The sequence below is a fragment of the Oreochromis niloticus genome, linkage group LG6 (genome assembly GCF_001858045.2).
Source record: "Oreochromis niloticus isolate F11D_XX linkage group LG6, O_niloticus_UMD_NMBU, whole genome shotgun sequence".
In the NCBI taxonomy this organism is placed as follows: Eukaryota; Metazoa; Chordata; class Actinopteri; order Cichliformes; family Cichlidae; genus Oreochromis; species Oreochromis niloticus.
Genome location: NC_031971.2, coordinates 18,420,987 through 18,442,743, shown reverse-complemented (window position 1 = coordinate 18,442,743; position 21,757 = coordinate 18,420,987). Strand labels below are relative to the sequence as shown.

General features: G+C 39.3%; 1 protein-coding gene across 5 annotated transcripts in view; it reads left to right on the top strand.

Annotated features, from left to right (window-relative positions):
• Window positions 1–21,757, top strand: part of npnta (nephronectin a) — a 55,685-nt gene that overhangs the window by 781 nt on the left and 33,147 nt on the right. For 3 of the 5 annotated variants that reach the window (XM_005456993.4, XM_025908118.1, XM_005456995.4), the window contains exon 2: window positions 11,968–12,068. In XM_005456993.4, coding sequence (XP_005457050.1) covers window positions 11,968–12,068 — 101 coding nt within the window. Of the gene's footprint in view, window positions 1–11,967; window positions 12,069–18,770; window positions 18,822–21,757 lie in introns of all 5 variants that reach the window. The other 2 variants (XM_005456992.4, XM_005456994.4) reach the window with 1 other exon arrangement.

The following is a 21,757-nucleotide window of genomic DNA, read 5'->3' as shown; positions in this document are numbered from 1 at the left end:
CGAGGCGACACTTTGCTTGCGAGCTGGTGTAGATTATTTGAAGCTCTCCAAAACTGAAAACATGTTGCTCCCGTGAAAGTGAGTGTCGAATCATATCAAGCGTCTTCGCTTTATTTATTTATTTTTTTAATTTCACGATCACAACTTTTATTTTCATTCAACAATGAATCCAAGTGCACACCAACGCGTCTTGGATTTTTGCGCCTCTGAGCGTGGATTCTTTTGTAGTACAACCGCTTTTTACATTTGCAAAAAAAAATGAAAATCGCATCTCGACAAGCGGCTCTCGCCTTGTTCAGACGTCAGGCTGACTATAAAGTGATGTGACAGCACATTGCCCGGCGATCATGTTCAAACACGAATCCCACGAAGTGTGTGAAGACGTGCCAGAAGCCAAAGAATGCACGTGTCCGAGATTTCCATCTGCCTATAGGTGAATCTGAGTTTGGCGTGATGGATAGTGACTGTTTCTTCTTCTTCTTCTTCTTCTTCTTCTTTTAGAAAAAAACAGCCACGCATATTAAGTTGTAATGGGTCTAACCCTTTGAACCACAGTAATTCCATCAGTCAGGATACTTATTTGCTCCTTGTCTCTGATCATTTATTAGAGAGAATCTTAACCGTGTGAAGAAGAGAAAAAATCATTTTCCATCTCTTATTTTTTGTCATATTGAGATAGATTTCTGGAGCTCAAGTAAAAAAGCTGGACTGAAGTCCGTCCAAATGGTGAGAGTTACACAAACAAAGTGCTACTGCCAAATTTCCTACATCTCCAGCAGAGAATGCTGCCAAGTACTTTATTTTTCCTCATGTATCTCTGTCAGCCAGGCTGAGCTCCAAAGCCGAATCCTCTCCCGTGTTCAGCGTTTGTTCAAATAAATGAAAAACTTTGAAGCTTATTGGAGGTAATTGTTACTGAAACAGTATGCATGCGTTTCACAAGGCTCTGTCAGACTAACTGCCATTCCACCTGCTTGATAATAGATTTTGACATTTGAAGTGTAGCCGTTTTTCTCTCTCTCCTTCCCCCTCCTGAGCTCTTTCAATTCATTTTTCGTCTATGTTCAAAAAGTATTGAGGAAAAAAAAGCAATTTGGAATATCAAAGGTTTCTGCATGGCTAAAAGGGTGTCTGTGTGCGAGACAGAATAAAAGAGAGGACAGAGAATAATGCAGAGTGGTAGATTTCAGTATTTGCCAGCACATATAATATTTTTATTTAGGAGATTTTTCTTCTTTCAATCACTGTGGCTAATGTCTGTTTGACACGTTATGGTCTGATGAGATGTGGAGGGCTTTTACTTTAGCTCACATATTTCCTTGGTGTAATAATCATTTACTTTAACCTAGCAGCAGCATATTGTACATTATTAACATCCCTGCTGATGGAGTGGCTCGTCACCATGGCCATAATTTGCCAATTTTTATGGGTATAAACTCTAGCCTGAGTCCCCGCTTCAATATTAATTCATTGAGAAAATACCCCCTGAGACCGAACGCAAGCAAAAAACCCATTTATTACCTAGTCTTCCTCACGTATTACCTTTTAGAGAGCGTTCCTAACAGGCTTATCCATCTAGTCCTGAAGGGTCCTTCACGGGCATCATTGGCAAGATAATTTTGGTCTCCTGTAGCTGCGCGTAATGTGTTTACCTGCCTTTCTGTCTCTAAAAACTGTTTTTATTGCCACTTTTCTATTCTGCACAAGCGCTCGGGAACATGTCATACAGCAGAGGAGAGTGCCGAAGCGAAAGGCAAAACATACAAAAGAGGATATACTTCCCCAGTGACGTCACTAAACTGTGAAGTCTCACGCAGCACATACCAGACCTCCTCAGTAATAATCCAAAGGCATGGACTGGTGCCAGGTTATGTTGGTATTGTAACATCAGACGCACATTCAGGCTTCCACGGTTTGAAAATAAGTGTGAAAACACTGGTGGATTCATCCTGTATCAGGAGTTCAGCAGGAGGTTTCCCAGTGTTTGCTGCTGTACATGTCAATGAACGTGAAAAAGAGTGGGGCATTGTCTTTAATGCGTTTTAGTGAAATGATAAAAAGAGTCCTCTTGCTACATTTTGTAAGAAAGAAACCTGGATTGAACTAACGCCGTCACACCTAACATGACATATGTGAAATTAAAAAGCTTGCAGTAAGAGAATACAGCTGATGCAGACTTTCTGTTATTACTCCTATGACTGCTCCACCTGGTATTTAATCTTCTTGTCATTTTCTTGAAGCAAACAGGACAGCGTGGGAGTGGATGGATGGAGTTAATGATGAAAGAAAAAGAGTGAACTCTATCACATTTTAAGATTGAGATAGATATTTGTAATTTAAAGGTAAATTAATGCTTTCTTACTATAAGCCTCAGTCACCTAATCTCACACACATTCCTGCAGCCTTGTCTTATACTTTTCTGTGCCTAAGGTACGGTGGCCTTGAGAGGTCAAACACACTGCAACTTAAAAAAATACCAGCAAATAGAAAAATACTTCAAAAGCACACAAAACACAATTGAAGTTGAATAAAAACACAAAGAAGCCAGTTGCCCTCCGACAGTTGTTCAGGGTACCCGCCTCCTGCCCTATGGTAGCTGGCATACGCTCCAGCCCCTCCCCTGCGACCCTGACTTGGATAAGCAGAAGAGTGTGAATGAAAAGCTCACAACAGAAGATAGGTGAGCTTTGGGAAGACAATAATGGCAAACAACTAATAACAAGGATACATCCACAATATAATCATGTGATCAGAACACACATAACCTTCATCTTTTTCTCCCTCACAACACAGAAGAGTCCTCTGTTTCTGTTAAGCACCTCTCAGTGCGATGCTTTGCATCGTGTTTCCTCCAAAATCGCTTCCTTTATTATTTGTGTGCTTTTGCAGCATTTTTTTTAAATTTGCTGGTGTTTTCTAAAGTTGCAGTCGATCCCCTAAGGGCCGCCATACTCAGCACTTTTTGACTTTCACACTCACACCTCGACACACATCGGGGGCAACTGTGGCTTCAGTACTTTGCCCAAGGTGGACGAGTCAGGGATCAAACCGCCAACCATTTAACTGGTAGATGACCCTGTCTACCACCTAATCCACAACCACCCCACCCTCTTGTGAATAGCATCATTAAAGGTGGTAGAGTTTGATTTTTTTCCAGCCACTCAGTGAATACTGTCCATTAGGCCTTTAATGGCAGATGGATAAACCGGCTAATTGCTCATTCTAAATATAAATCTTTGCCTCAGGTATGAGTCAATAACGCCGCTGATAGGTTTGGCTGAAGCGGTTAATTAAGACAGCAGACTCCTTTTGACTCCGCAAAGTCCTGCTTTCATCTGAGCTCGGCAGGTTCGAGCAAGTCTTTAACACAGATGAAGAATTCAACATCTGTGGTTGCTTGTGATAAAAATCCAGTCAGAAATCCTGCATTGCATACTTTAGGGGTCACGGATGGATGATAGATTGATTAGATTATCATCGCTATGAATGCAGACCATGTAAGTTCATGGACCTGGATTATTCACGCTCCATATTTCTCCTCTGTGAGCCATAGACTGACTCAGCTCTTCGCTGTCAGGAAAAGGATATTGGCCAGCTATGAATCCATTTGTAAAACAATGGAAGAAGGATGGCGTCACCACAGTGGATATCAACCTGTCATGTTCTGAGGGAACAACCTTGTCTTATACTCTGTACTTGAGAGGAGTTGTCACACAGCATGCATGAAGGGTAATAATTATCTGCTTGAGTTCCTTCAAGGCTTAGTGCAATTTGGGATCATTATTCAGGGCTTCAGGGTAATAAATACAGGTATTATGCTCACGTCCATTTGATATGCCAGCTTTTCATTCGGTAGAATAAGGCAGAGGACAAGATACATATGAGAAAAAAAGGTCTCTTCTATTGTGTAGTGTTACTGTAGTTCCCATTGTTGATTGTGGTAAGTCATAATTTGCCACCCATGAATGTTTCAAAAAGTTCAAATGTGACATTGCTGTGGCGTTGCGATGATTAAACAGGGTGCTGATGAATTGCATTAAACCCTCAGTTTCAAGTTCAGATTGTGTAGAATTGCACAACTGCTGTAGAGTAAATTCATAGATCAGTGAGAACACGAAATATGTTATACTAATGCATATATATATACTGTATCAGTGTGTAGGAAGAAAACATTCGAGGGATATGGTTAATTTAATAATCCTCAACCTGTTGCATCTCAGGAGATTCTTGTATCATTGCTCCAACTGCACCGAACAAACAGCCCACCATCCTCGTAGGAGTTCATACTCATAATGCACTTTTGTTCATCATTTCCTTTTCCTTTTTTCTTGTGCGTGTGTGGTTGCATCATCTATCTGCTGTTTGCATAATGTTAATTTCACATTTCATTGACCTCTATCTCCTTTGGATATCCACACACAGAAATGAATAGTGCTTCAGCTAATGATTGTCTACATTATTTATCTGTTTCTTGATTAAATATTTTGGTCAAAATGTCAGAAAATATCGTTTTTTTCGGCTGGGCGGGGGTTGCAGCGGCTTTTTAATTTATTTTGTTAAACCAACATTCCACAACATAAATATATTGACTGTCAGACAGGAATTAGAGAAAACCATTAAATGTCCACTTCTCTTGGCTCTTTTGCTTATGGAAAATTGAATCCCATCCATTATAAAAATGCTCTTCCAGTCATCTGCTGTAATTGATTATTCAATACCAGAGAAAGCAAGAAGACTCTAGCCAGTGTTTGCAGTTGAAACAATCAGTCGCGTGCACCATATAAATTAAGAAGTCTGCCAATCATTTCCCCCCACATCTTCTCTCTGTTATCTGGCTGCGTTTTATTACTGATTTTCTCATCCTGCTCCTTAAAAAAAAATGAACAAACACAAAAGAAAAACACTACAGGCCTATTTTCAAATTTGAACTTATTTATAAAATTTTTGAAAATGTCACCACCTACCAGTTGCTCCAGCTATTTTTTCTTTCATTAACACTTGTGGGTCTTTGTGCATACATACAAGAGGAATGAACAATCTCTAAAATGTTGATCCATGAACCTGTTCACTTTCATGAATCAAGTAAAATGCAGTTTTCAGACATAATTATATATGAAATAGTCATTTGTGAAATGAGACTTCGTAAACGCTTTTAAATAGAGGCCCAAACATCAGTTAATATACATGAAATACAAATGTCATTATACTAACTTTTATCTCTAAAAATATTGTTCTCTAAGGTTCCTAAATTACAGAAACATTAATTCAACACAGCAGCACATAGTAAATGGACTGGTTCTTACATAGCACTTTTCTACTCTACTTAAATGCTCTATACAACATGTCTCATTCACCCATTCACACACACATACTTTAAAGCACTTTTTTCTAGATCGTAGTGCTTTCTATCTAACCACTCTACCTCCTGAGCCACATTCATCCCAAAAAATAATACTATATATTGATATTAAAAAACAGTAATATAGATTAGTGGTATAGATTCATTTAATCATGGACATCAAATCTAAACTTATTTCAGATTTTGAAAAATCCCAACCATACAGAGTTTAGAATCAAATATATTTTAGTAGCAGCTGTCGTGTTCTAGTCTTTTTAATCGCAGAGACAAATGTTAACAGTTTTATAGTGTTTTCAAGCTCATTCCAGATCAGTAGACCTGCACATGTCATGCTAAAACCTGTACATATAAGTTTATGTTTCTTTTCTTTTTTTGGTCAAAAGTAATTTTTCTCTCTCTTGTGTAAGAGGAAAGATACATTGGGATATACACTGAATCTAAATATGATATTATACATACTTTAATAAATAACATATCACACAGGAGTTGTGAAAAGTTTGTAAAATCTCCAATCTCTTGAAGTAAGTAGGATAAATGCTGCATGATGTAATACTATAACAGTAAAAATGAAGCTCAAGCAGAGACTAGTACAAGGTTAGAAGAGCTTTATTTGGGAGAAGGTGTCTCACTTTGAAAAATAAATCAACATATTCAGATTATTTCTTCATTAATTTGTCAAAAAGCCTCTTAAAATTCAGATATTCATCAACATCAACCACCCCAAATTTTGTAAATTTTACCCTCTCAACAACCCTACCATTTATTTGGATACATTATTTGGATTCTTGATCCATCCATCCACTTTGTTCTGTTTATCCATTTTGGGGTCACGGGGGGAACCTATCCCAGCTGCCATAGGGCGAGAAAGAGGGTACAACCTGGACAGATTGCTAGTCTGTCACGGGGATAACACAGTGAACCAGGAAATAATTCAGAGTCACATTCACACCTGTGTGCAGTTTATTTGGTTTCTGCTTGGTTGAAATACATTTGTTTGAACAATATATAACAATAGTTTATTGCATTTAAACCAGGTGTTCTAGTTTATAATATTTTGGAGGCTTTAGAGTTTTATTTTTATTTTATAAAACAAGGTTAGTAAACAAAATTATTGATATATAAAAGGAAGAGGAGTGGTCCTAATATTGATCCCTGCGGGACTCCATATTTCATAGTTTTGCTTTGCGTATTGCATATTTCATACATACAATTTTTCCCTACTGCTGACGGGTCACCAGTCGCGGTGCATCTCGAAGGCGTGCAAATCGAACAAGTGCGAGAATTCAAACAGATCAGCTCTCTGGTGCAAGAAAAGAAAGCATCAATGGCATCAGTGGTATTAAGAATCGGTCAAGCAGCGGCGGCATTCACCTCCTTCCGATTCTGGAAGAAGACAGATGTCACCCTCATAACCAAAATCTGCCTGTACTGCACATTGGTATTGTTTATTCTTCTCTATGGATCCAAGACCTGGGTCATCCTCAAGCACAACCTCAACAAGCTCGTGGTCTTCCAAATGCACTGTTTGCACAGATTCCCCAAGTGGCCCTCGTGACTGTTTCAGCAACAGCGCAATATGCAGTCAATATCACCAGCAGCCCTCAATGGAAGAGCTGATCCAGATGACTGCAATGTTTTGGCCACGTCTGCCGCATGAGCAACCATCGACTGCAATATCGCCTTCTGCTGCAGCAGCACCCCACTCACTGGAGAAGCAAGCGTGACGCACCCAAGAAGATTTGGATCAAGCAGTTTGAAGACGATCGTAAACAATGACGACCAACCCTTGAGCAAAGCAAAGGCCAAGACCAGAGATCATAAGGCCTGGAAGTGCATTGTTGACCAAATAGAAACCTTACAGCACGCACAGAGATGTATTGGCTTTGCGGACGACCCCCCCTGCTGACCGCCAGCTAGTGAGAAAAGCAGAAAGAGAGATAAGACTTTTAAACCAAATATCCAAAATCTAGGAGTCTGAAGTCTTGAAAATATTTTGGAATGGATCTGACATCAAACACTTTAAAAAAAACAAGGAAGAATATGCCAGTTTTATCAATACATCATTGTGGGGTTTTTTTTGGTTTTGTTCAAGAACAGAGATACAAGTGCTTCTTTTTCTAAAGCCATATTGTGCTGATATTCAATCTGTTATACATGTATGCATATACATTGGTTTGTCACCAGGGGTCATATTGACAATCTTTGTCATCTCAGGTACAATTTTACTATGAATATCATCCATATCCACTGTATGGGAACTTTTCATGCTTGTGATGATTTTAAAAATGTATTTTTATCAGCTGGTGTCAAGAAGAAAGACTTTAAATAATTTCCTTGAAGATGTGTTTACAAGTGTTGCCCTCAGGAGGATTAATAGCTTGAGAAAGATTTTCTCCTATGGAGATAAAATAGTCAAAACTGTTTGGGAGATTTTCAATGTTTAAATAATTTCTGGCATTTTGCTCGACTCTGGTGTGAAGGAGCACATTTATTTTTATGATCCCGGCTGAGGACTTGAAGCACCTTCCAGCATCACTTTTGATCGCCCTGTGAAGTTATAATAAGCTCAGTATAATGCGTTAGCTTACTCGTATGTGTGTCAGTTTATTTTTGTGTTTTAATTTATTTCTTTGTTTCCATGTCTTAGATTTTTAAAATAGTGTATATAAAGTATGTTCTTTAAAAAAAAATCAGTTTTAAAATACCCATAGTTAGCCGTTTTTGTCCTGATTTCCTCCATCATGTCTCATGATCATTTCAGATATGATAGAGATTATAGAATCAGTTACCTCATCAATTACAGTGTTACATGTAGCATGTGGATCTTTACAACTAAAGTCTGAATCCCACATTTTAACGTGAGGACATTTTTAACAGTTTTTTTCAGCAGTATTTAGCTTTTTCACTTTTATTTTTCGACGTAACTTGTCAATCTTTTAAAACAAGATCAGTGAAGAGTAGCAGAGGAAAATGTCCTGCAATATCTGAGTGGATTACACCAGAGTCAACACAAGCATTGTGAATAATTGTGATGATATTACTGATGGTTGACTTGCTAAATTCAGTTTCTCTAGTAGGGAAAAAGGATGAAGAATATTCGAGGATTTATATTTAACTGTGTAATAATATTAAAGTTTGAAGAATAAAACAACTTTCCTTTATGTAATGTAAGAGTTCAACCAGTTTCATGTTAAAAATGTGCAAATACTACTACTATTAGGTTTTTTTTTCCAATTATTACATTGATCTTGATAAATAAAGCATATGAATAGCCATCACTGATGTCACATTAGTCAGTTATATAGGTATATAGGCAGACCAACTGCTTCTAACTGATGTCAAAGCAATGCTCTTCGACTACTTGCAACATATATCATAAAGGTCTTTGTTACCTACCTTTTTGCCGTTTATCAGACCACCAGAGGTGCCTCTTATTTTTTATGCCAGCACACACAGCTGGACATAGTTTTTAAACACGCTTCATTATTGTCTAGCTTATGATACAAAAATTTCCTCCATCTCTATTCTGAGGTATCTATGAATCGTCCAAGATTATATAGGATGCAAGTCACTACATGGGCCTCTGCATTTCTAACATCAAGACTGCCTCTAAAAATACCGCAGTTCTTTTTGACTGAAATTTTAACTCATTTACACTCTTCGGTGTTATTTCTTTCAGTTGGGAAATACAGCAAAAATCAAACTGTTTCCATTAGCGAATAAATAAATAAATTGCCATTGCTTTCTGCCATCTTAATCTTCTCTCAGCTACACTTCTGTAGCTCGCCTTTTACTCATTACCTTTTGGCTCTGTCTCCAATTACAGCAGCTTGTCTGTTAACAGAAACTAGTTATGGATCATTTACAACATTCACATTAGCCAGACCCTGCACAGAGCTGAGGGGTTGAGCCTTTAGTCTAGTGATTGGCCCTTAATCTCCCTTTTCCCATTTGAAATTTAAAAATGACTTTATAATTGAGTGTTTTACAAAGCCCTGTATATCTAAAAAAAATGTCGAGTTTTTGCTCTTATCATCTTCATTATGGCACAACGCGTGTGTGCTGAAGATTATGATGTGAACACGAAAATATGCTTTTATAATAAAACTGTCAGAAATAAAAATGAAAACTGTTACGATACTAAATCTGCACATCCACGGGAGTCATTCGATGTGATAATTACTTTGCAGGCTGCAAACGAATGTGAGGCCATTAGGTTATACGGGAACAGGTGCAGCCGAAGCAGCATAAATGCCTTCCACTTGATGCCTCCATATTCTAAGGTGGTGATTGCCTTATGCAGCAATTAACAAGAGCTTTCAAAACATCAGGATGAAATCAGCCTCCAGTCACCAAATCCAAATATCACTGAAATGTCAAAGGAGGTTGTCAGATGTTTTGAAAGGTGTCAACGAGCAGGGTTTTTGCTCATGCAGAAGCATCTTTAATTTGTTTTATGCAGCAAGCTTCTAGTGTGGAAGGGGAGGCAGGTTGAGAAATGTGGCTGCTGTCCAGACCGTTCCTATTCTTTCCTTTCCTCTTTTATTGCTTTCATGCAATTCTTTTCATTTGTCTCCTCTCTTCTGGTTCTGCTTCCTTTTCCTTCCTCTCCTCATTTCCTCACCCATACTGTGTGCTTCACTGACTTACTTCCCGCTCACCAGGCAGCAGACAAACATTTTCCCTGGATCTGCCACTCTCACTTAGCATCCGTCTGTTTTTTTTTTTCTCCAAAAAGGTGATTGGCAGCAGGGGCAAGCATTAGCATTTCCTCATCTTGGCATAGAGGCACTAACAGGCAGGGATAGCAGCGGAGGATGTGCCTTGAATACTGAGTGACAACCTCACTTTCTCATTGAGAGACAAAAAGAAAGTGTCTTTTGTGTGACGCACGTAAAGGAAGTGTACTTCTCCTTTGTTTTGTGCGGGATTACAGCGTTTTCCAGCTCTTCTGTGCAATTAAAACCTTCTTCTTGTATTGGATTTACTCAGTGATCTGTGCAAACCTCCTCATGTGCTTCACACCTCCTATAAATGACGATAAAAATGTCCCACTGGTTAAAAACATTGTCCTCTTTATTTGAAGAAAGAGGGAAAAACAGCTGCAACAAATCTTCCCTATCCACTGATTCGTTTATTATTGTTTCAGATTTTAGGTAACATATGAGCGCCAGGCTCTCAAAGAATGTGGCTTGGATTTTCTTCAGTATCCTTAAATGGGCTCATTCCTTCACTCTATTCTCGCCATAAATATGTGGTCGGCCCTCGTACAGATAAAAAAGGTAATCCACATACGCGGCCTGCCAAGAAGCTTTTTCTTGCTCTGAACAGAATGGAGCAGAGTGTAACAAAAATATCCGGCTCTAATTTCTCATAGAGGAACTGTTGTGTTTGGGAAATAACCTACTTTAGAATGTGTATAAGAACTAATACCTACCTATCATCTCTGTGTAGCAGAGATAATACCATCTTCCAGTGTCATGGAGTTGCCATTTTGGAGGCAAATATTGTATTTTCAAGGACAACCGGAAGTGCGTAGTCCCTAATCTTTTTCAGGAGCTCCCGAAAGCCAAGTGAACACAGCAGTAATGTGGTGTTGTCAGATGTGCGTGTCAGCGGCGTAGCGATGCACGCACTGAAGGCTAAATTCAAATCGGGCCTGGCAGGCTTTCAATACAGGTCTCCAGTTTGACATTAAAGAAACCAACACGAGCTGATGTGCTGTCAGTTTTGTTTCCATGATTCAGAGATAATCTGCTACGGTGAAGCGGAGAAAAGTCAGTCTTCGACTCTCTGACACTTGTCACTTTCACCTCCAGATATTTGTTGAAATTCGAGAAGCGAAATGGCAAATGTTTTCTGTTTACCACTTTTCAAACGAAACTCTTTTACTGCCGCTGTTTCTTTGTGTTACACAAACAGAGTATCTGATTTATTTTTTTAAAAAGGGAGTGAAATACAGAAAGACAGCACCCCGGAGTCCTCAATAAATGAGATTTGTCATCATATTTTGACATTAATAAACAAATAGACATCACTTAAAGTGGACCGTTTTAGGATTGTGATTGATGCATAATTAAAGAGCTGTTATGCACTGAAACTTTTTTCTCCCCACATTAGTCAAGCAAAGCCAGTTTTATTTTTCATCCTAATGAATTTAAATCATAATAAAGGGTTTTAAATCTGTTCAGAAACCCTATCCATCTTCATGCTCTGCATTTAGATGAGGAAATTAAACATTAGAAAAAAATCTATCAAGAAAGACCCGGCTGTCTTTATTTGTTATTATTCATGCATTTTGCAGTAGTGCTTAATCTACCTGATGTGAACATAACTGTACTCGTTTGTTTCGTGTGTGTCTATTTTCATTGCTGTACCTGCAATTAGTATGACTGCCATAAGTGCTCACTGTACCTAGTGGTTAAAAAGCCATTTTTTTTATTTAAAAAGAAGTCTTTAAATGTATCTTCTGGTTCTTTTTCTTTGCAGCAGGAAAATGACTCATGAAAGCTCTGAATCACACACCCTTCCCCTTCCAAACAATATAAAAAGGCTTTTCATTAAGGTGTTTTAATTGGCTGTGAACCTATTATGTTATCCACTCACAGGTGGCCACGGCAGATGGCATCATCCAATGGCCTGTGTCGATATGGGGCCCGTGTGGACTGCTGCTGGGGATGGACTCGTCGCTCCTGGGGTCACTGCCAGCGTGAGTGACACCGTGCCTGCTGCTGGTGCTGCTGGGAGGGGGCGGGCCTAAACGGGAGCTAACAAGGTTGCGGGGTTTCAAGCTAGAGGGAGGAGGGAGAGGTCATAGATGCTGTTACACTGAGGATATGCAGCAAAGGCTCGGGGAAACACGCGCAGACACACATACACATGCAGATTGTCTCAACAGAAACACATGCAGCTAATGGAGCATTGCACCTGGAACAATCTTTGAGTAAAGATTGATGATAATCGCTGGTGGAGCGGCGGAGGCTTATATTCACACTGCGGGTGGCCATAATGAGTGAGACTATAGCTGCAGGTGGACACATTCAAAGGGGAAACAGGAGATTGATTATAGATTACAAGTGTGCAAACATAAGCTTGCCAGCAGTGCATGAACAAGTGAAAAAAACCCAAACAAACAGTGATGTTAACATAGTCCATGGTGCTGTCAGGTGTACATAACTTGACTCATCAGGATTCAGAGGATGTGTCCTGTCATTGTGTAACACTGAATGCTTCATCTCACATTATCAACATATTTACTCCATGCTACTGAGGGAGGTGTGAATATACCAGTGGATTTTAGACACTGGCTGGGTGCCTCGCAAATATCAGATCCTTTGCATGGCTTGGTGGCTCTGATGGTACGCCTGCTGCTTTGCTGTGGACATTTAATAAAAGAAAAGCGGTAACACATAAACAGGCCTTTTCCACGGCAAGAATTTACCAAGCGGCTATTAAAAAGGTTAGGGAAGTGGGTATGCTTATTCGCTTCCTTGCCAAGAGAAAATCAATAGCGCTCTCATCCTGTGTGTGTCTGCTAAGCCAACAGCTGGCTAGTTTAGATAAGCAAAAAGGCAGGGCAAAAGACCTCACATGGGCCATTACGAAGAAGTATACGCTCAAACCCTGGAGATGAAACCCACGAGGTGCAATGTGTTAATGATGGTCTTTAAAGATTCTAGATGTTTCTTAACTAGCTGGAGCAATTTCATCCATGCATTAACATGAACACGATGCCCGTTAATTACTATGAAAACTTACTGTTTACATTCATGTTATGTCCAGCCTTTTTTGTGCTTTCACATTATTTGTGCCTATACAGCATGTACACATGGCTGATTCTGCTGAGCTGAACTGCTGAGAGGTTGCACTTCTAGCTTTGTATTGGCCCATTTGAATGGTAGCTTAAGCATACAGGTCTTCTGGAATTCCCCCAAATTAATGACCAAATGGATCAAATTCTGATAACACCAAGGATCTCTGTATTGGGGGAAAATCCATTTTGTTTCCAGTATGTATAACATGATACTAACGGAAATTGTGCGACATATTTGTCTGGCCTTGGTTTCCTTCTGTTGTCGAGCTTTATGAGAAACTACACCAACCTGGCTTAAGATTCACGTTTTTGGTTACAGATATGTGAGCGGTGATCAGGGAGGCACCAATCCAGCTACCTCCAGCTCTCATCCAATCACCTGCCTTAAGCCACTGCTGAGTTAATAATAATAAATGAATGAGCTGTCAGGAAGAATAGTAATTTTTAAAGCAACACTCAGCTTACAAAAGTCAGAAGAAGTGAAATAATAAAATGTTACAGCTCCATAAGTTCAGCAAAAGCTTCTAAGCATTGCACTGAATGTAACCGCAGAGAGACCAAGTCAGGGAAAGAAAACAAATTCATCTGAGCTTCTCAGTCATATCAACTTGCTCGACCGTAGTTTGCTAGTAAATTAAAAAACGATGCAAATATATACAAATAAATAAATATAAATAAAAATTGTTGTTGTGAAATACCTCGAAATTTTTCACACTTTGCTGTTAGCTTCCTCCAAGCTAAGTTAGCTGCACCACTAGCAACCTGTGTGGTGCTGGAGATGTTGTCATACAACTAAACTGACTGGATCTGCCTTAAATCAGCTCGTTGTCATTTAAAAAAGTCTAAATATATCAGGTCTGTGAATTTCTAGCAGTAACAGTCTTCTCAACTGAGAAAACTCATGTTAGCAAGAAACAATGTCAGTATTTGCTACAGTAACAGCTGCTAGCTAAGCTTTAGCTCCTCTAATCTCATCCGAATTTTGGAAATGAACCGGATGTGATACAAACACTAAATCACCATTACAACAAACATAAGACAAGTTTTTATTTTTGATATTCAATATATGTTTTAGCCCCCCCTCCCCACATTTATTTGAAAGACTTTGCCTGATTTTCATTTGGTCGTGTATAAAATGAAAGAAAATAAACATAATTCTTTTATATATTGCCGTCTTTTTATTGGCATATAATATTTCAAAATTATGCCTTATTTTCAAATAAAGAATAATATTACAATGTTTGTAAAATAAAGTGGAAATAAAGGCAAGACCTCACACAACTTCAGATTGTTAAGTTCCTGCTGTGGAAAAGGGCCGAGAGATGTTTCTAACTGGGCACATATTTATTGCTTTTTGAAATAATGTTTAATTCACTCAACAGTTGACTCATTTTGTGTTTCTCATTGCTTAAATTACCATATTTTGATGTGTTTTCTCATTTGTTGAAGCTCACCATGCCATGCTAATTTTATTCACTGTATTTTGTGTTTTTGTGTTTTTTGTTTTTTTAAATAGAAAATATGCCACACACTGTTTGTTGGGTCCAAAGGTCCATTACTGCTAATCTAAAAGATTTTTAAGCCTTTGAGTTTTGCAGCTGTTTTTCACTCTCATTACATGTAAAAGAGTTTTTGTTCTAAAGAACACGAACAGCGTTCCTTCAGTTCATCAATGCACTGTTTTTGTATTCCTTTTCAGCTCAGGCAGATTAACCTAAGGTCTTTTCTTTTATCCACCTCTTTCTTTGCGTCTGTTAGTAACAAAATATGATAATGTTGCTCTTACATAAACACTTGGAGCAAGTCATGCTAATCGTTTAGAGGACGGAACTAAACTCGCAGCTTGAGGGGGTTTGATTTCACGGCTGGAATTTGAAATAGTTTTTATACTGTAGCTGACCTTGTTCAAAAACACCTCCTACCTTTTCCCAAGGCCTTGACACTTGAACTAGAAAATCTGTGCTGGAATGATACAGGCGAAATCACCACTGTTTCAAATGTATTGGTTTGAACACAGAGCCAAATTCAGCAGTAATCCTGGCAGGAGTGAGCCATCTCAGTGCCCAGTACTTCCCAGTGCATTTGTACTGGGCTCTCTGCCTTTACAGCTTCCCATTTAAAAAATAGATATGTGCTTTCGCTGAGGATGTAAAGAATATGAAGATAACTACAGAATCACGGAAGCTTCAAAACCTATTGCTACTTCTCGTGAGGGTTCGCCTCTAAGAAATTAAAGTTTATAATACATGATTGGTGTCGTGTCATTTAAAATAAACCAGTTACATCACATTAAAGTCCTGTTTGCATCAGTTACTTGACCAGCCAAACAGCAGTGTGTGAGCATGTCTTCTTTGTTGCTCTGGAATCCCACATGTTCCATGTTCGGCCAAAAATATCAGCTCATTTTGAACTTAACCACCATATGAAGCTGCTGCTTTACCACTTTCCCTCCCCAACAAAACCGTATCTGTTCCGTGAGTTAAATCACTCGGTGAGTGCTCGCCTTAATGCTTTCAATGCTCCTGAGTGGGCACAGCTCAAATCCATTCACTTGAGACTACAATCAGCATTCCATCAAGTCAGTAAGGTGCTGATTTAAACCTAAGAGGAGGGAGGTGGAAGGTTTCAGAAAGAAATTGTGGGTAATCATGGATGTGTGCATGTGAACGTACCTTTTTCTGCATGTGTGTGACGGGTTGCAGTCGTCACAGATTTCAGGTCTTTGGAAAATTTTAGCGGAGATGGAAGAGATTAGGCTGGAGCTATCGGATTGTGGCTTTTCAGCCTCAGAGCTCAGCAGCCGGTTTGCGCGACTTCTCTCAAAGAATGAGAAACTTAATGGATCAACCCTGACTTTTTTTTTTCCACAGCTCTTAGATCCAAGTGCGGGAAAGAAGAGAAAAAGGAGTAAAAGTAAAAATCCTGAGGTGTAGAGGAAATGATTTAAGGGGAAGGAGTTGGAGGTGATTGCTCTTGTAGTGGAGGTGAGACGTTAGGATGGGAAGACAAGTGAGAAAATCAGGCAGATGGGGCGTGTGTGAGAGAGATGAGCTTTAGATTTATAGCAGACTGAGGCTGCACTCATAATGTTCTGACAGGCCATCCAGCAGGCAAAGCCACACTTGAAGCTACTTATTCCAACCAGCTGCCATCGCGAACATTTCACTGCCACAGTGAGCATTCGAACATTTGCATTTCCAGTGAAATGCATTTCACTTTGGTCACATGAAAGTGCCTCCCTTTCTGTTTCACTGAGGACGACACTTAAAAAGCCGTCTTTTTAACAAGTTGATCCCGGCCGCGTCAGTAACCACACGGTCCTCTCAGTCAGCCACAGTCATCGGTTATTTGTCAAAGATTATGTCAGGTGATTCAAATCTGTATCAAATATGAATCTAATTCCATTAAAGCGTAAATATTCATGGCTAAAAAACATCATTATTATATTTGTTCGAGGGAAGTTTGCACTGGACAATTCTGCGTGCTCATGCAAGTGCTAGGATTCAAGGTCAGGGCAGGAAGTCATTGCCAGTGTCAGGAAGAATGAGACAAATAAAAGTCCAGCTCTCATCTTTCGCAGTGCGAAAAACTCATCAATATGGAGAGTTCAGCTTCGGTACACCCAGTGTCTAGATTTTCACATCCCAGCCTGTAAGCGTTCAATGGGAACAGTCTCACTGGCTCAAGAAGTTCTTTGTCGATGATTTTTGCATGACAGCTAAAGCATTCAGCGGGAATGAGCCATGAGGGTGTAAAATCTGAGTGGCTGGACAGAGCAGACAGAAGTCTGTGCCCTACCTAAACTCCATTTTCACTGATCAAATGATTTAATCGCCTGAACATAATCACACCCTAGCCAAATTTTATAATTAGTCACATAAATGTAATGCACAGACAGGAACATTTGCATGGATAATCTCTTTCTTTCAGCAATTTGGATCTTCTACAAAGCCTCATACTTGTAAGAAAAAGATGTAAAGGAGAAATTGTGAAAAGGCTAAAACTTGAGTGTAGTACCTGCTGTAGTCACTCTGAAAGCCTTCTCAAACTGCAACCCAACAATGGCTTGCTTGACCCTTCAAACTCTCAATCCATAGTTCATAATAGAGGTTTCTTATACAAAAGAAATCCTTAACCCTACACTGAGAACGTGTCACTGAGAATAAAGATGGGTATTTGCAGAGCTGTGCTGTACTAATATAAGCACACTTGGCTTGCCTTGATAATATTATCAGCAGCAGACTTGGGCTCGAATCTACAGTCATAAAAAATGTTGAGTTTTAACTTGGACATGGTCGTCTGAAATTAGGCCCCTTAATATGTGGATAAGAAAAAACAACTCAAAAAACACTGTTAAAGTTTTAAAAGGTAAATATCATAGTAAATGGAGGCTGGGATACTCTGTAATACACCACACACTCCAAATAATACTAGTTAATTTCTCACTTACCACTAAATGCCATTAAAGTCTTCATTAAATAAAAACTTATTCAGATATAATTTCTGTTTCCTTTCTTTTACAATCCCCTGAAAGTGCCCATAACTTAAAAAATAATTTGTTTCTTCGTTCCTTCAAAGCTTCCAGTTGCCAGGCCCTCATGTATTTTTTAGGGGAAAAAGATTACGCCTTGAATTCTGTAAAATTACACAGTAATTGTTGTGAAAATTGCACCGTAATTACACAGGGCTTATTATTAAGTGCTAACCTTTTTTACATTAACTCGAATATTCCTGCAAGCGCTACGAAATTCCCAGGCCCAAAGACGTGTTCTGATTTTCTCTGCATTTTAAAGGAGTGGGTTGAATATCATCTCCATATTAAATAGATCACACATTATAATTTCCTCCGAGGTCCTTGCGGGTTTTTCAGACCCACTGAGGCCGGGATTTTGTTTGATTGAGTGCAGTCTTTGTTTCTTCAAATGGTGCGCGCAGGATTAAGGCAGGAGCCTAGAATTGGTAATGTGAGCTAACAAGCGAGCGGTGAAAGGAGAAAAGTGATACCTCAGTTTAAGTAAGATCGTTTATCGGGGTTGTCTGTGTGGCTTCCTTGTCTGCTTCGCTGTTTTCATTACCACCGGGCTGTAAAGGCTCCACTAAAAAAATACGTCTTTTCGCCTGTTTGAGGTGAAAGCGAGGGTTTGCTTGTTAGAGCTGAAGGCGAACCATGTTCACTTGAGTGATTTAAAGGAACTTAAAAGGAATAATCTTAGCAGTGCAGTCTTATATTTTTAATTTGGAGCTATAATTTCGCTGTTTCACATCATGTGAAGAAACAACGCTTCCACCTTCAATGCTTTAAATAAGAGCAATGTCCTCCTTTAATAATAGGACAGCACTTTTACTCCTTTTTCTAATTATTCTTTTATTAATAATGTATTCCAAACGTCCCCAGAGGCAACAAGGCATATGTGTGATTCCAGACCTCCAGACCGTGTGCGCGTTCCAGGAATGTTTGCTTGTCAAATGACCAGACTGTGCCCTCTAACATCATGTCTGTTTGTTTGCTTGTTTGTTTGTTTGTTTTCCTTTTTTTTTTGCTCCCCCAGAGACTAAACAATGCCTGCAATCTTGTTTATTTGGCTATTTGTTTTGCAGCTCTCTTCGCCTTAACTCACAGAGTAGTCGGGATAAGGTGCCTGCCCCAAGGTTAGCGCCACATGTTTCTTGAAATAATCTTGCTTGACATGTACTGCTGGGGGCACATCCTCTGAATCCTGTGCTCACTCACTTATTTATAGAGCCAAGCCCACACCCGCTTCCAAAACCAGTAACACCTCTCCACCCCTTGGCAGTAACCATCTCCTTCCCTCTGGCCTCAGGTCTGCGCAAACAGCTTGCACTCTGCAGACCCTGTGTCAGCTGAACCCAGTGTCTAACAGGAATTTTGCTCTTCTTTGGTAAAGTTCTTTGGTAACTTTTTAATATTGAAACACCCCTCTGGTCAATCCATTGGAATACTAATGAGCCCCTTAAAGCTGAAATCCATAATGTTTCTTAAATTTTATATCAGTAATAGGGCTCTTCAAGCATTTATGATGCAGCGTTATTAACAGAGCATGTGCCGCGACTTGTCAGTGTAAGAACTCTGGATGGGTTTATATTTCCCTAATAAATAGGATACTCACCACAGCATCGCCTAGTCAATTATCCCAAGGTCGAGCAGAGTCAGACGCTCCTGTTAGGAACGGTGAACTTATTAGGCAAACGGCTAGAGTTTGATCATATACAAAATTAAAATTATAAATATTCCTTATTTGTAGCGTCTCAATTTTCAGAATTGCCTTTCCTGATCTCAGTTGGCTTTATATGTCGTTAATCAAAAAGAAACAAGCCGCAAGTTATCCCTTACTTGCTAGTAATTATTTCCACGTTAGGTTGATGAAACGATGTGTTACACTAACACGAGGCTTATTCGCCACAAACAGTCCACACAAGGATCAGTAACAATTCTCTTGAGTCCGGAGGAATGGCTGATGTAAACCAAAGTGAAAGTGTGTCATCACTTGACGTGTTTTGATGGCGTTCAAGGAACGAGGATTACACTCACTATGTTTGGCCTTCCAGCTGGCGGGGCCACTTTTAGTGCTCCCTGTGCTTTGCTGTGGCTAATGAACACCGGTCATTATCCTGATCTCTCTGCCAGGCCAGAGGCTTAAAAATACCCTCAAAGGCAAAGCCTGTTGATGGTTGCCTCTGATCTTTCCAATCAAGTCCTCCTCCTTGGAGGAGAGTAACAACACAAAGCATTCACTTGGCTGCTCTCTAACGAAGACATCAGTAGCTGCTCTCCTTTAATCCGTCGACCAGACCAGTCTAACAAACTTCTGCTTCCGGAAGAGCACAGCGCGTTTCATGTCCTCCAACAAGAACGGGCCACTTTTAATTCGTAAATGTGAACTTTGACTGCTCGGTGTGTTAACAACCCGATTCAGATCACAAGCTCAAAGTTGGCTTACATTGCTTTTCATTCTGTTCAATCACTGAGCCTAATAAAGTAAAATGAGTCTCGAGTAGTTATATAGATCAGTTAAAGGAATCATATCATACCTTGGTCTCTTTGAATTCCTGAACCTGAGTAACTAAAGTTACTGTTTTTTATGAATAGACCTGGTTAGCTGCAAATTAAATGGAAATTTCTGAGGATGTAGCTCAATTCTTAGCATATGGATTTCACTTAGAGAGTATTCAACCATTTCTACGCTTGTATCAGGCGTCAGTCAGTGCGCTGAAGTAACTCATATCTATCATTTGGAACAGAGAGCACTTAGATATTTTCAATCAAAAGATTTTTTTATATTAAATATACATGCAAATACCTAGTGTCACAGGACTTTATTCCAGTATGTTTTAAAGAGGCAACACAGCATGGTGGCATGGGTTAACCTAAATTCAGCTGAAAGAGAAAACTTTTTTAAATAGATGATCTGTCAGTTTTTTTTCTTGTAATATCACAGACAGCTACAGCTGTTACAGTCTCCTACTGAGCTTTGGAAATTCCGGCTTTATCATGGAATTTCTTTTTATCAAAACCTGAATTTCGGGATCACTTTCTTCTGCGTTTGTTTTTAAAAACATACTCACTGATACCCGAAGAAACACATACATAAACAAATATTTGTGACGTCTTTGGTCTTTTGTCCGATCATTCAACCTTCCACCAAACTGAAATCAGTTAAGCTGCGTTTGAGCTAAAACTGTCAGAGATCGGACTGGTTAAGGCGAGAGATAAATCCTCCTTGATGCAGGTTATTTGCTGGATTCAGTGAGGGGTTGCAGTGCTGTATGCAGGACATCACCAAAACAAGCATGCCCTGCATCTTTATCAGCACAAATAAAGCTCAGTATACCATCACATCCTTCCAGATAAACAACAGACTGGCTGGTGGGATGAATACTATCCAAAAGAACATCTCTCTCGCTCCCTCTCTGCAAACACGCACACTCACAGACTCGCCAGTACTGCTTCTTCTGCCACACTGGTAATTAAGTCCTCTGATGGTATTGTATTATGACATAATTAATGAAGCTTTTAATGAAAATTAGTAACACTCGGTGTATCAGAAGTGCTTAGCAGCAAGCTGCAGCAAGCGCAGTAAGATAAGCAGGGCAAGCCTCCAACTCACTGAGACAGAACAGAACCAGTGAAGCTCTAATTCCACGTCTCTGTACACAATCAAAGTATCAATCCACGCACTATGTAAGATCTCTTTAATGAGAAACTAATTATAATCTGCTATTTTGGTGCTTAATTGTTTCATTTTCGCTCTAAGAGGGAAATATTATTCACCTTGGTAATCCTTGTTGGCGGCATGCCAGAGTAAATATCAGCGCTGCATTTTAAAGCCACGAGAATCTAAATTTTGCCGGGTGTAAAAAAGGTCAAACGTCTCATTTATTTTATACAGTGGGAAATAATTTAATATCAGCAAGGACAATAAAACTTCTCCTGAATCCTGCACTGTGCAAAGTAAAAAAAACAACTACTATGTGGTTAGCTGAAAATGGCTTTTCCACTATCATTAGTCAATGATAATATGACTGTCACACAAGGAGAAACAAACACATTTCCTATATGAATGAGG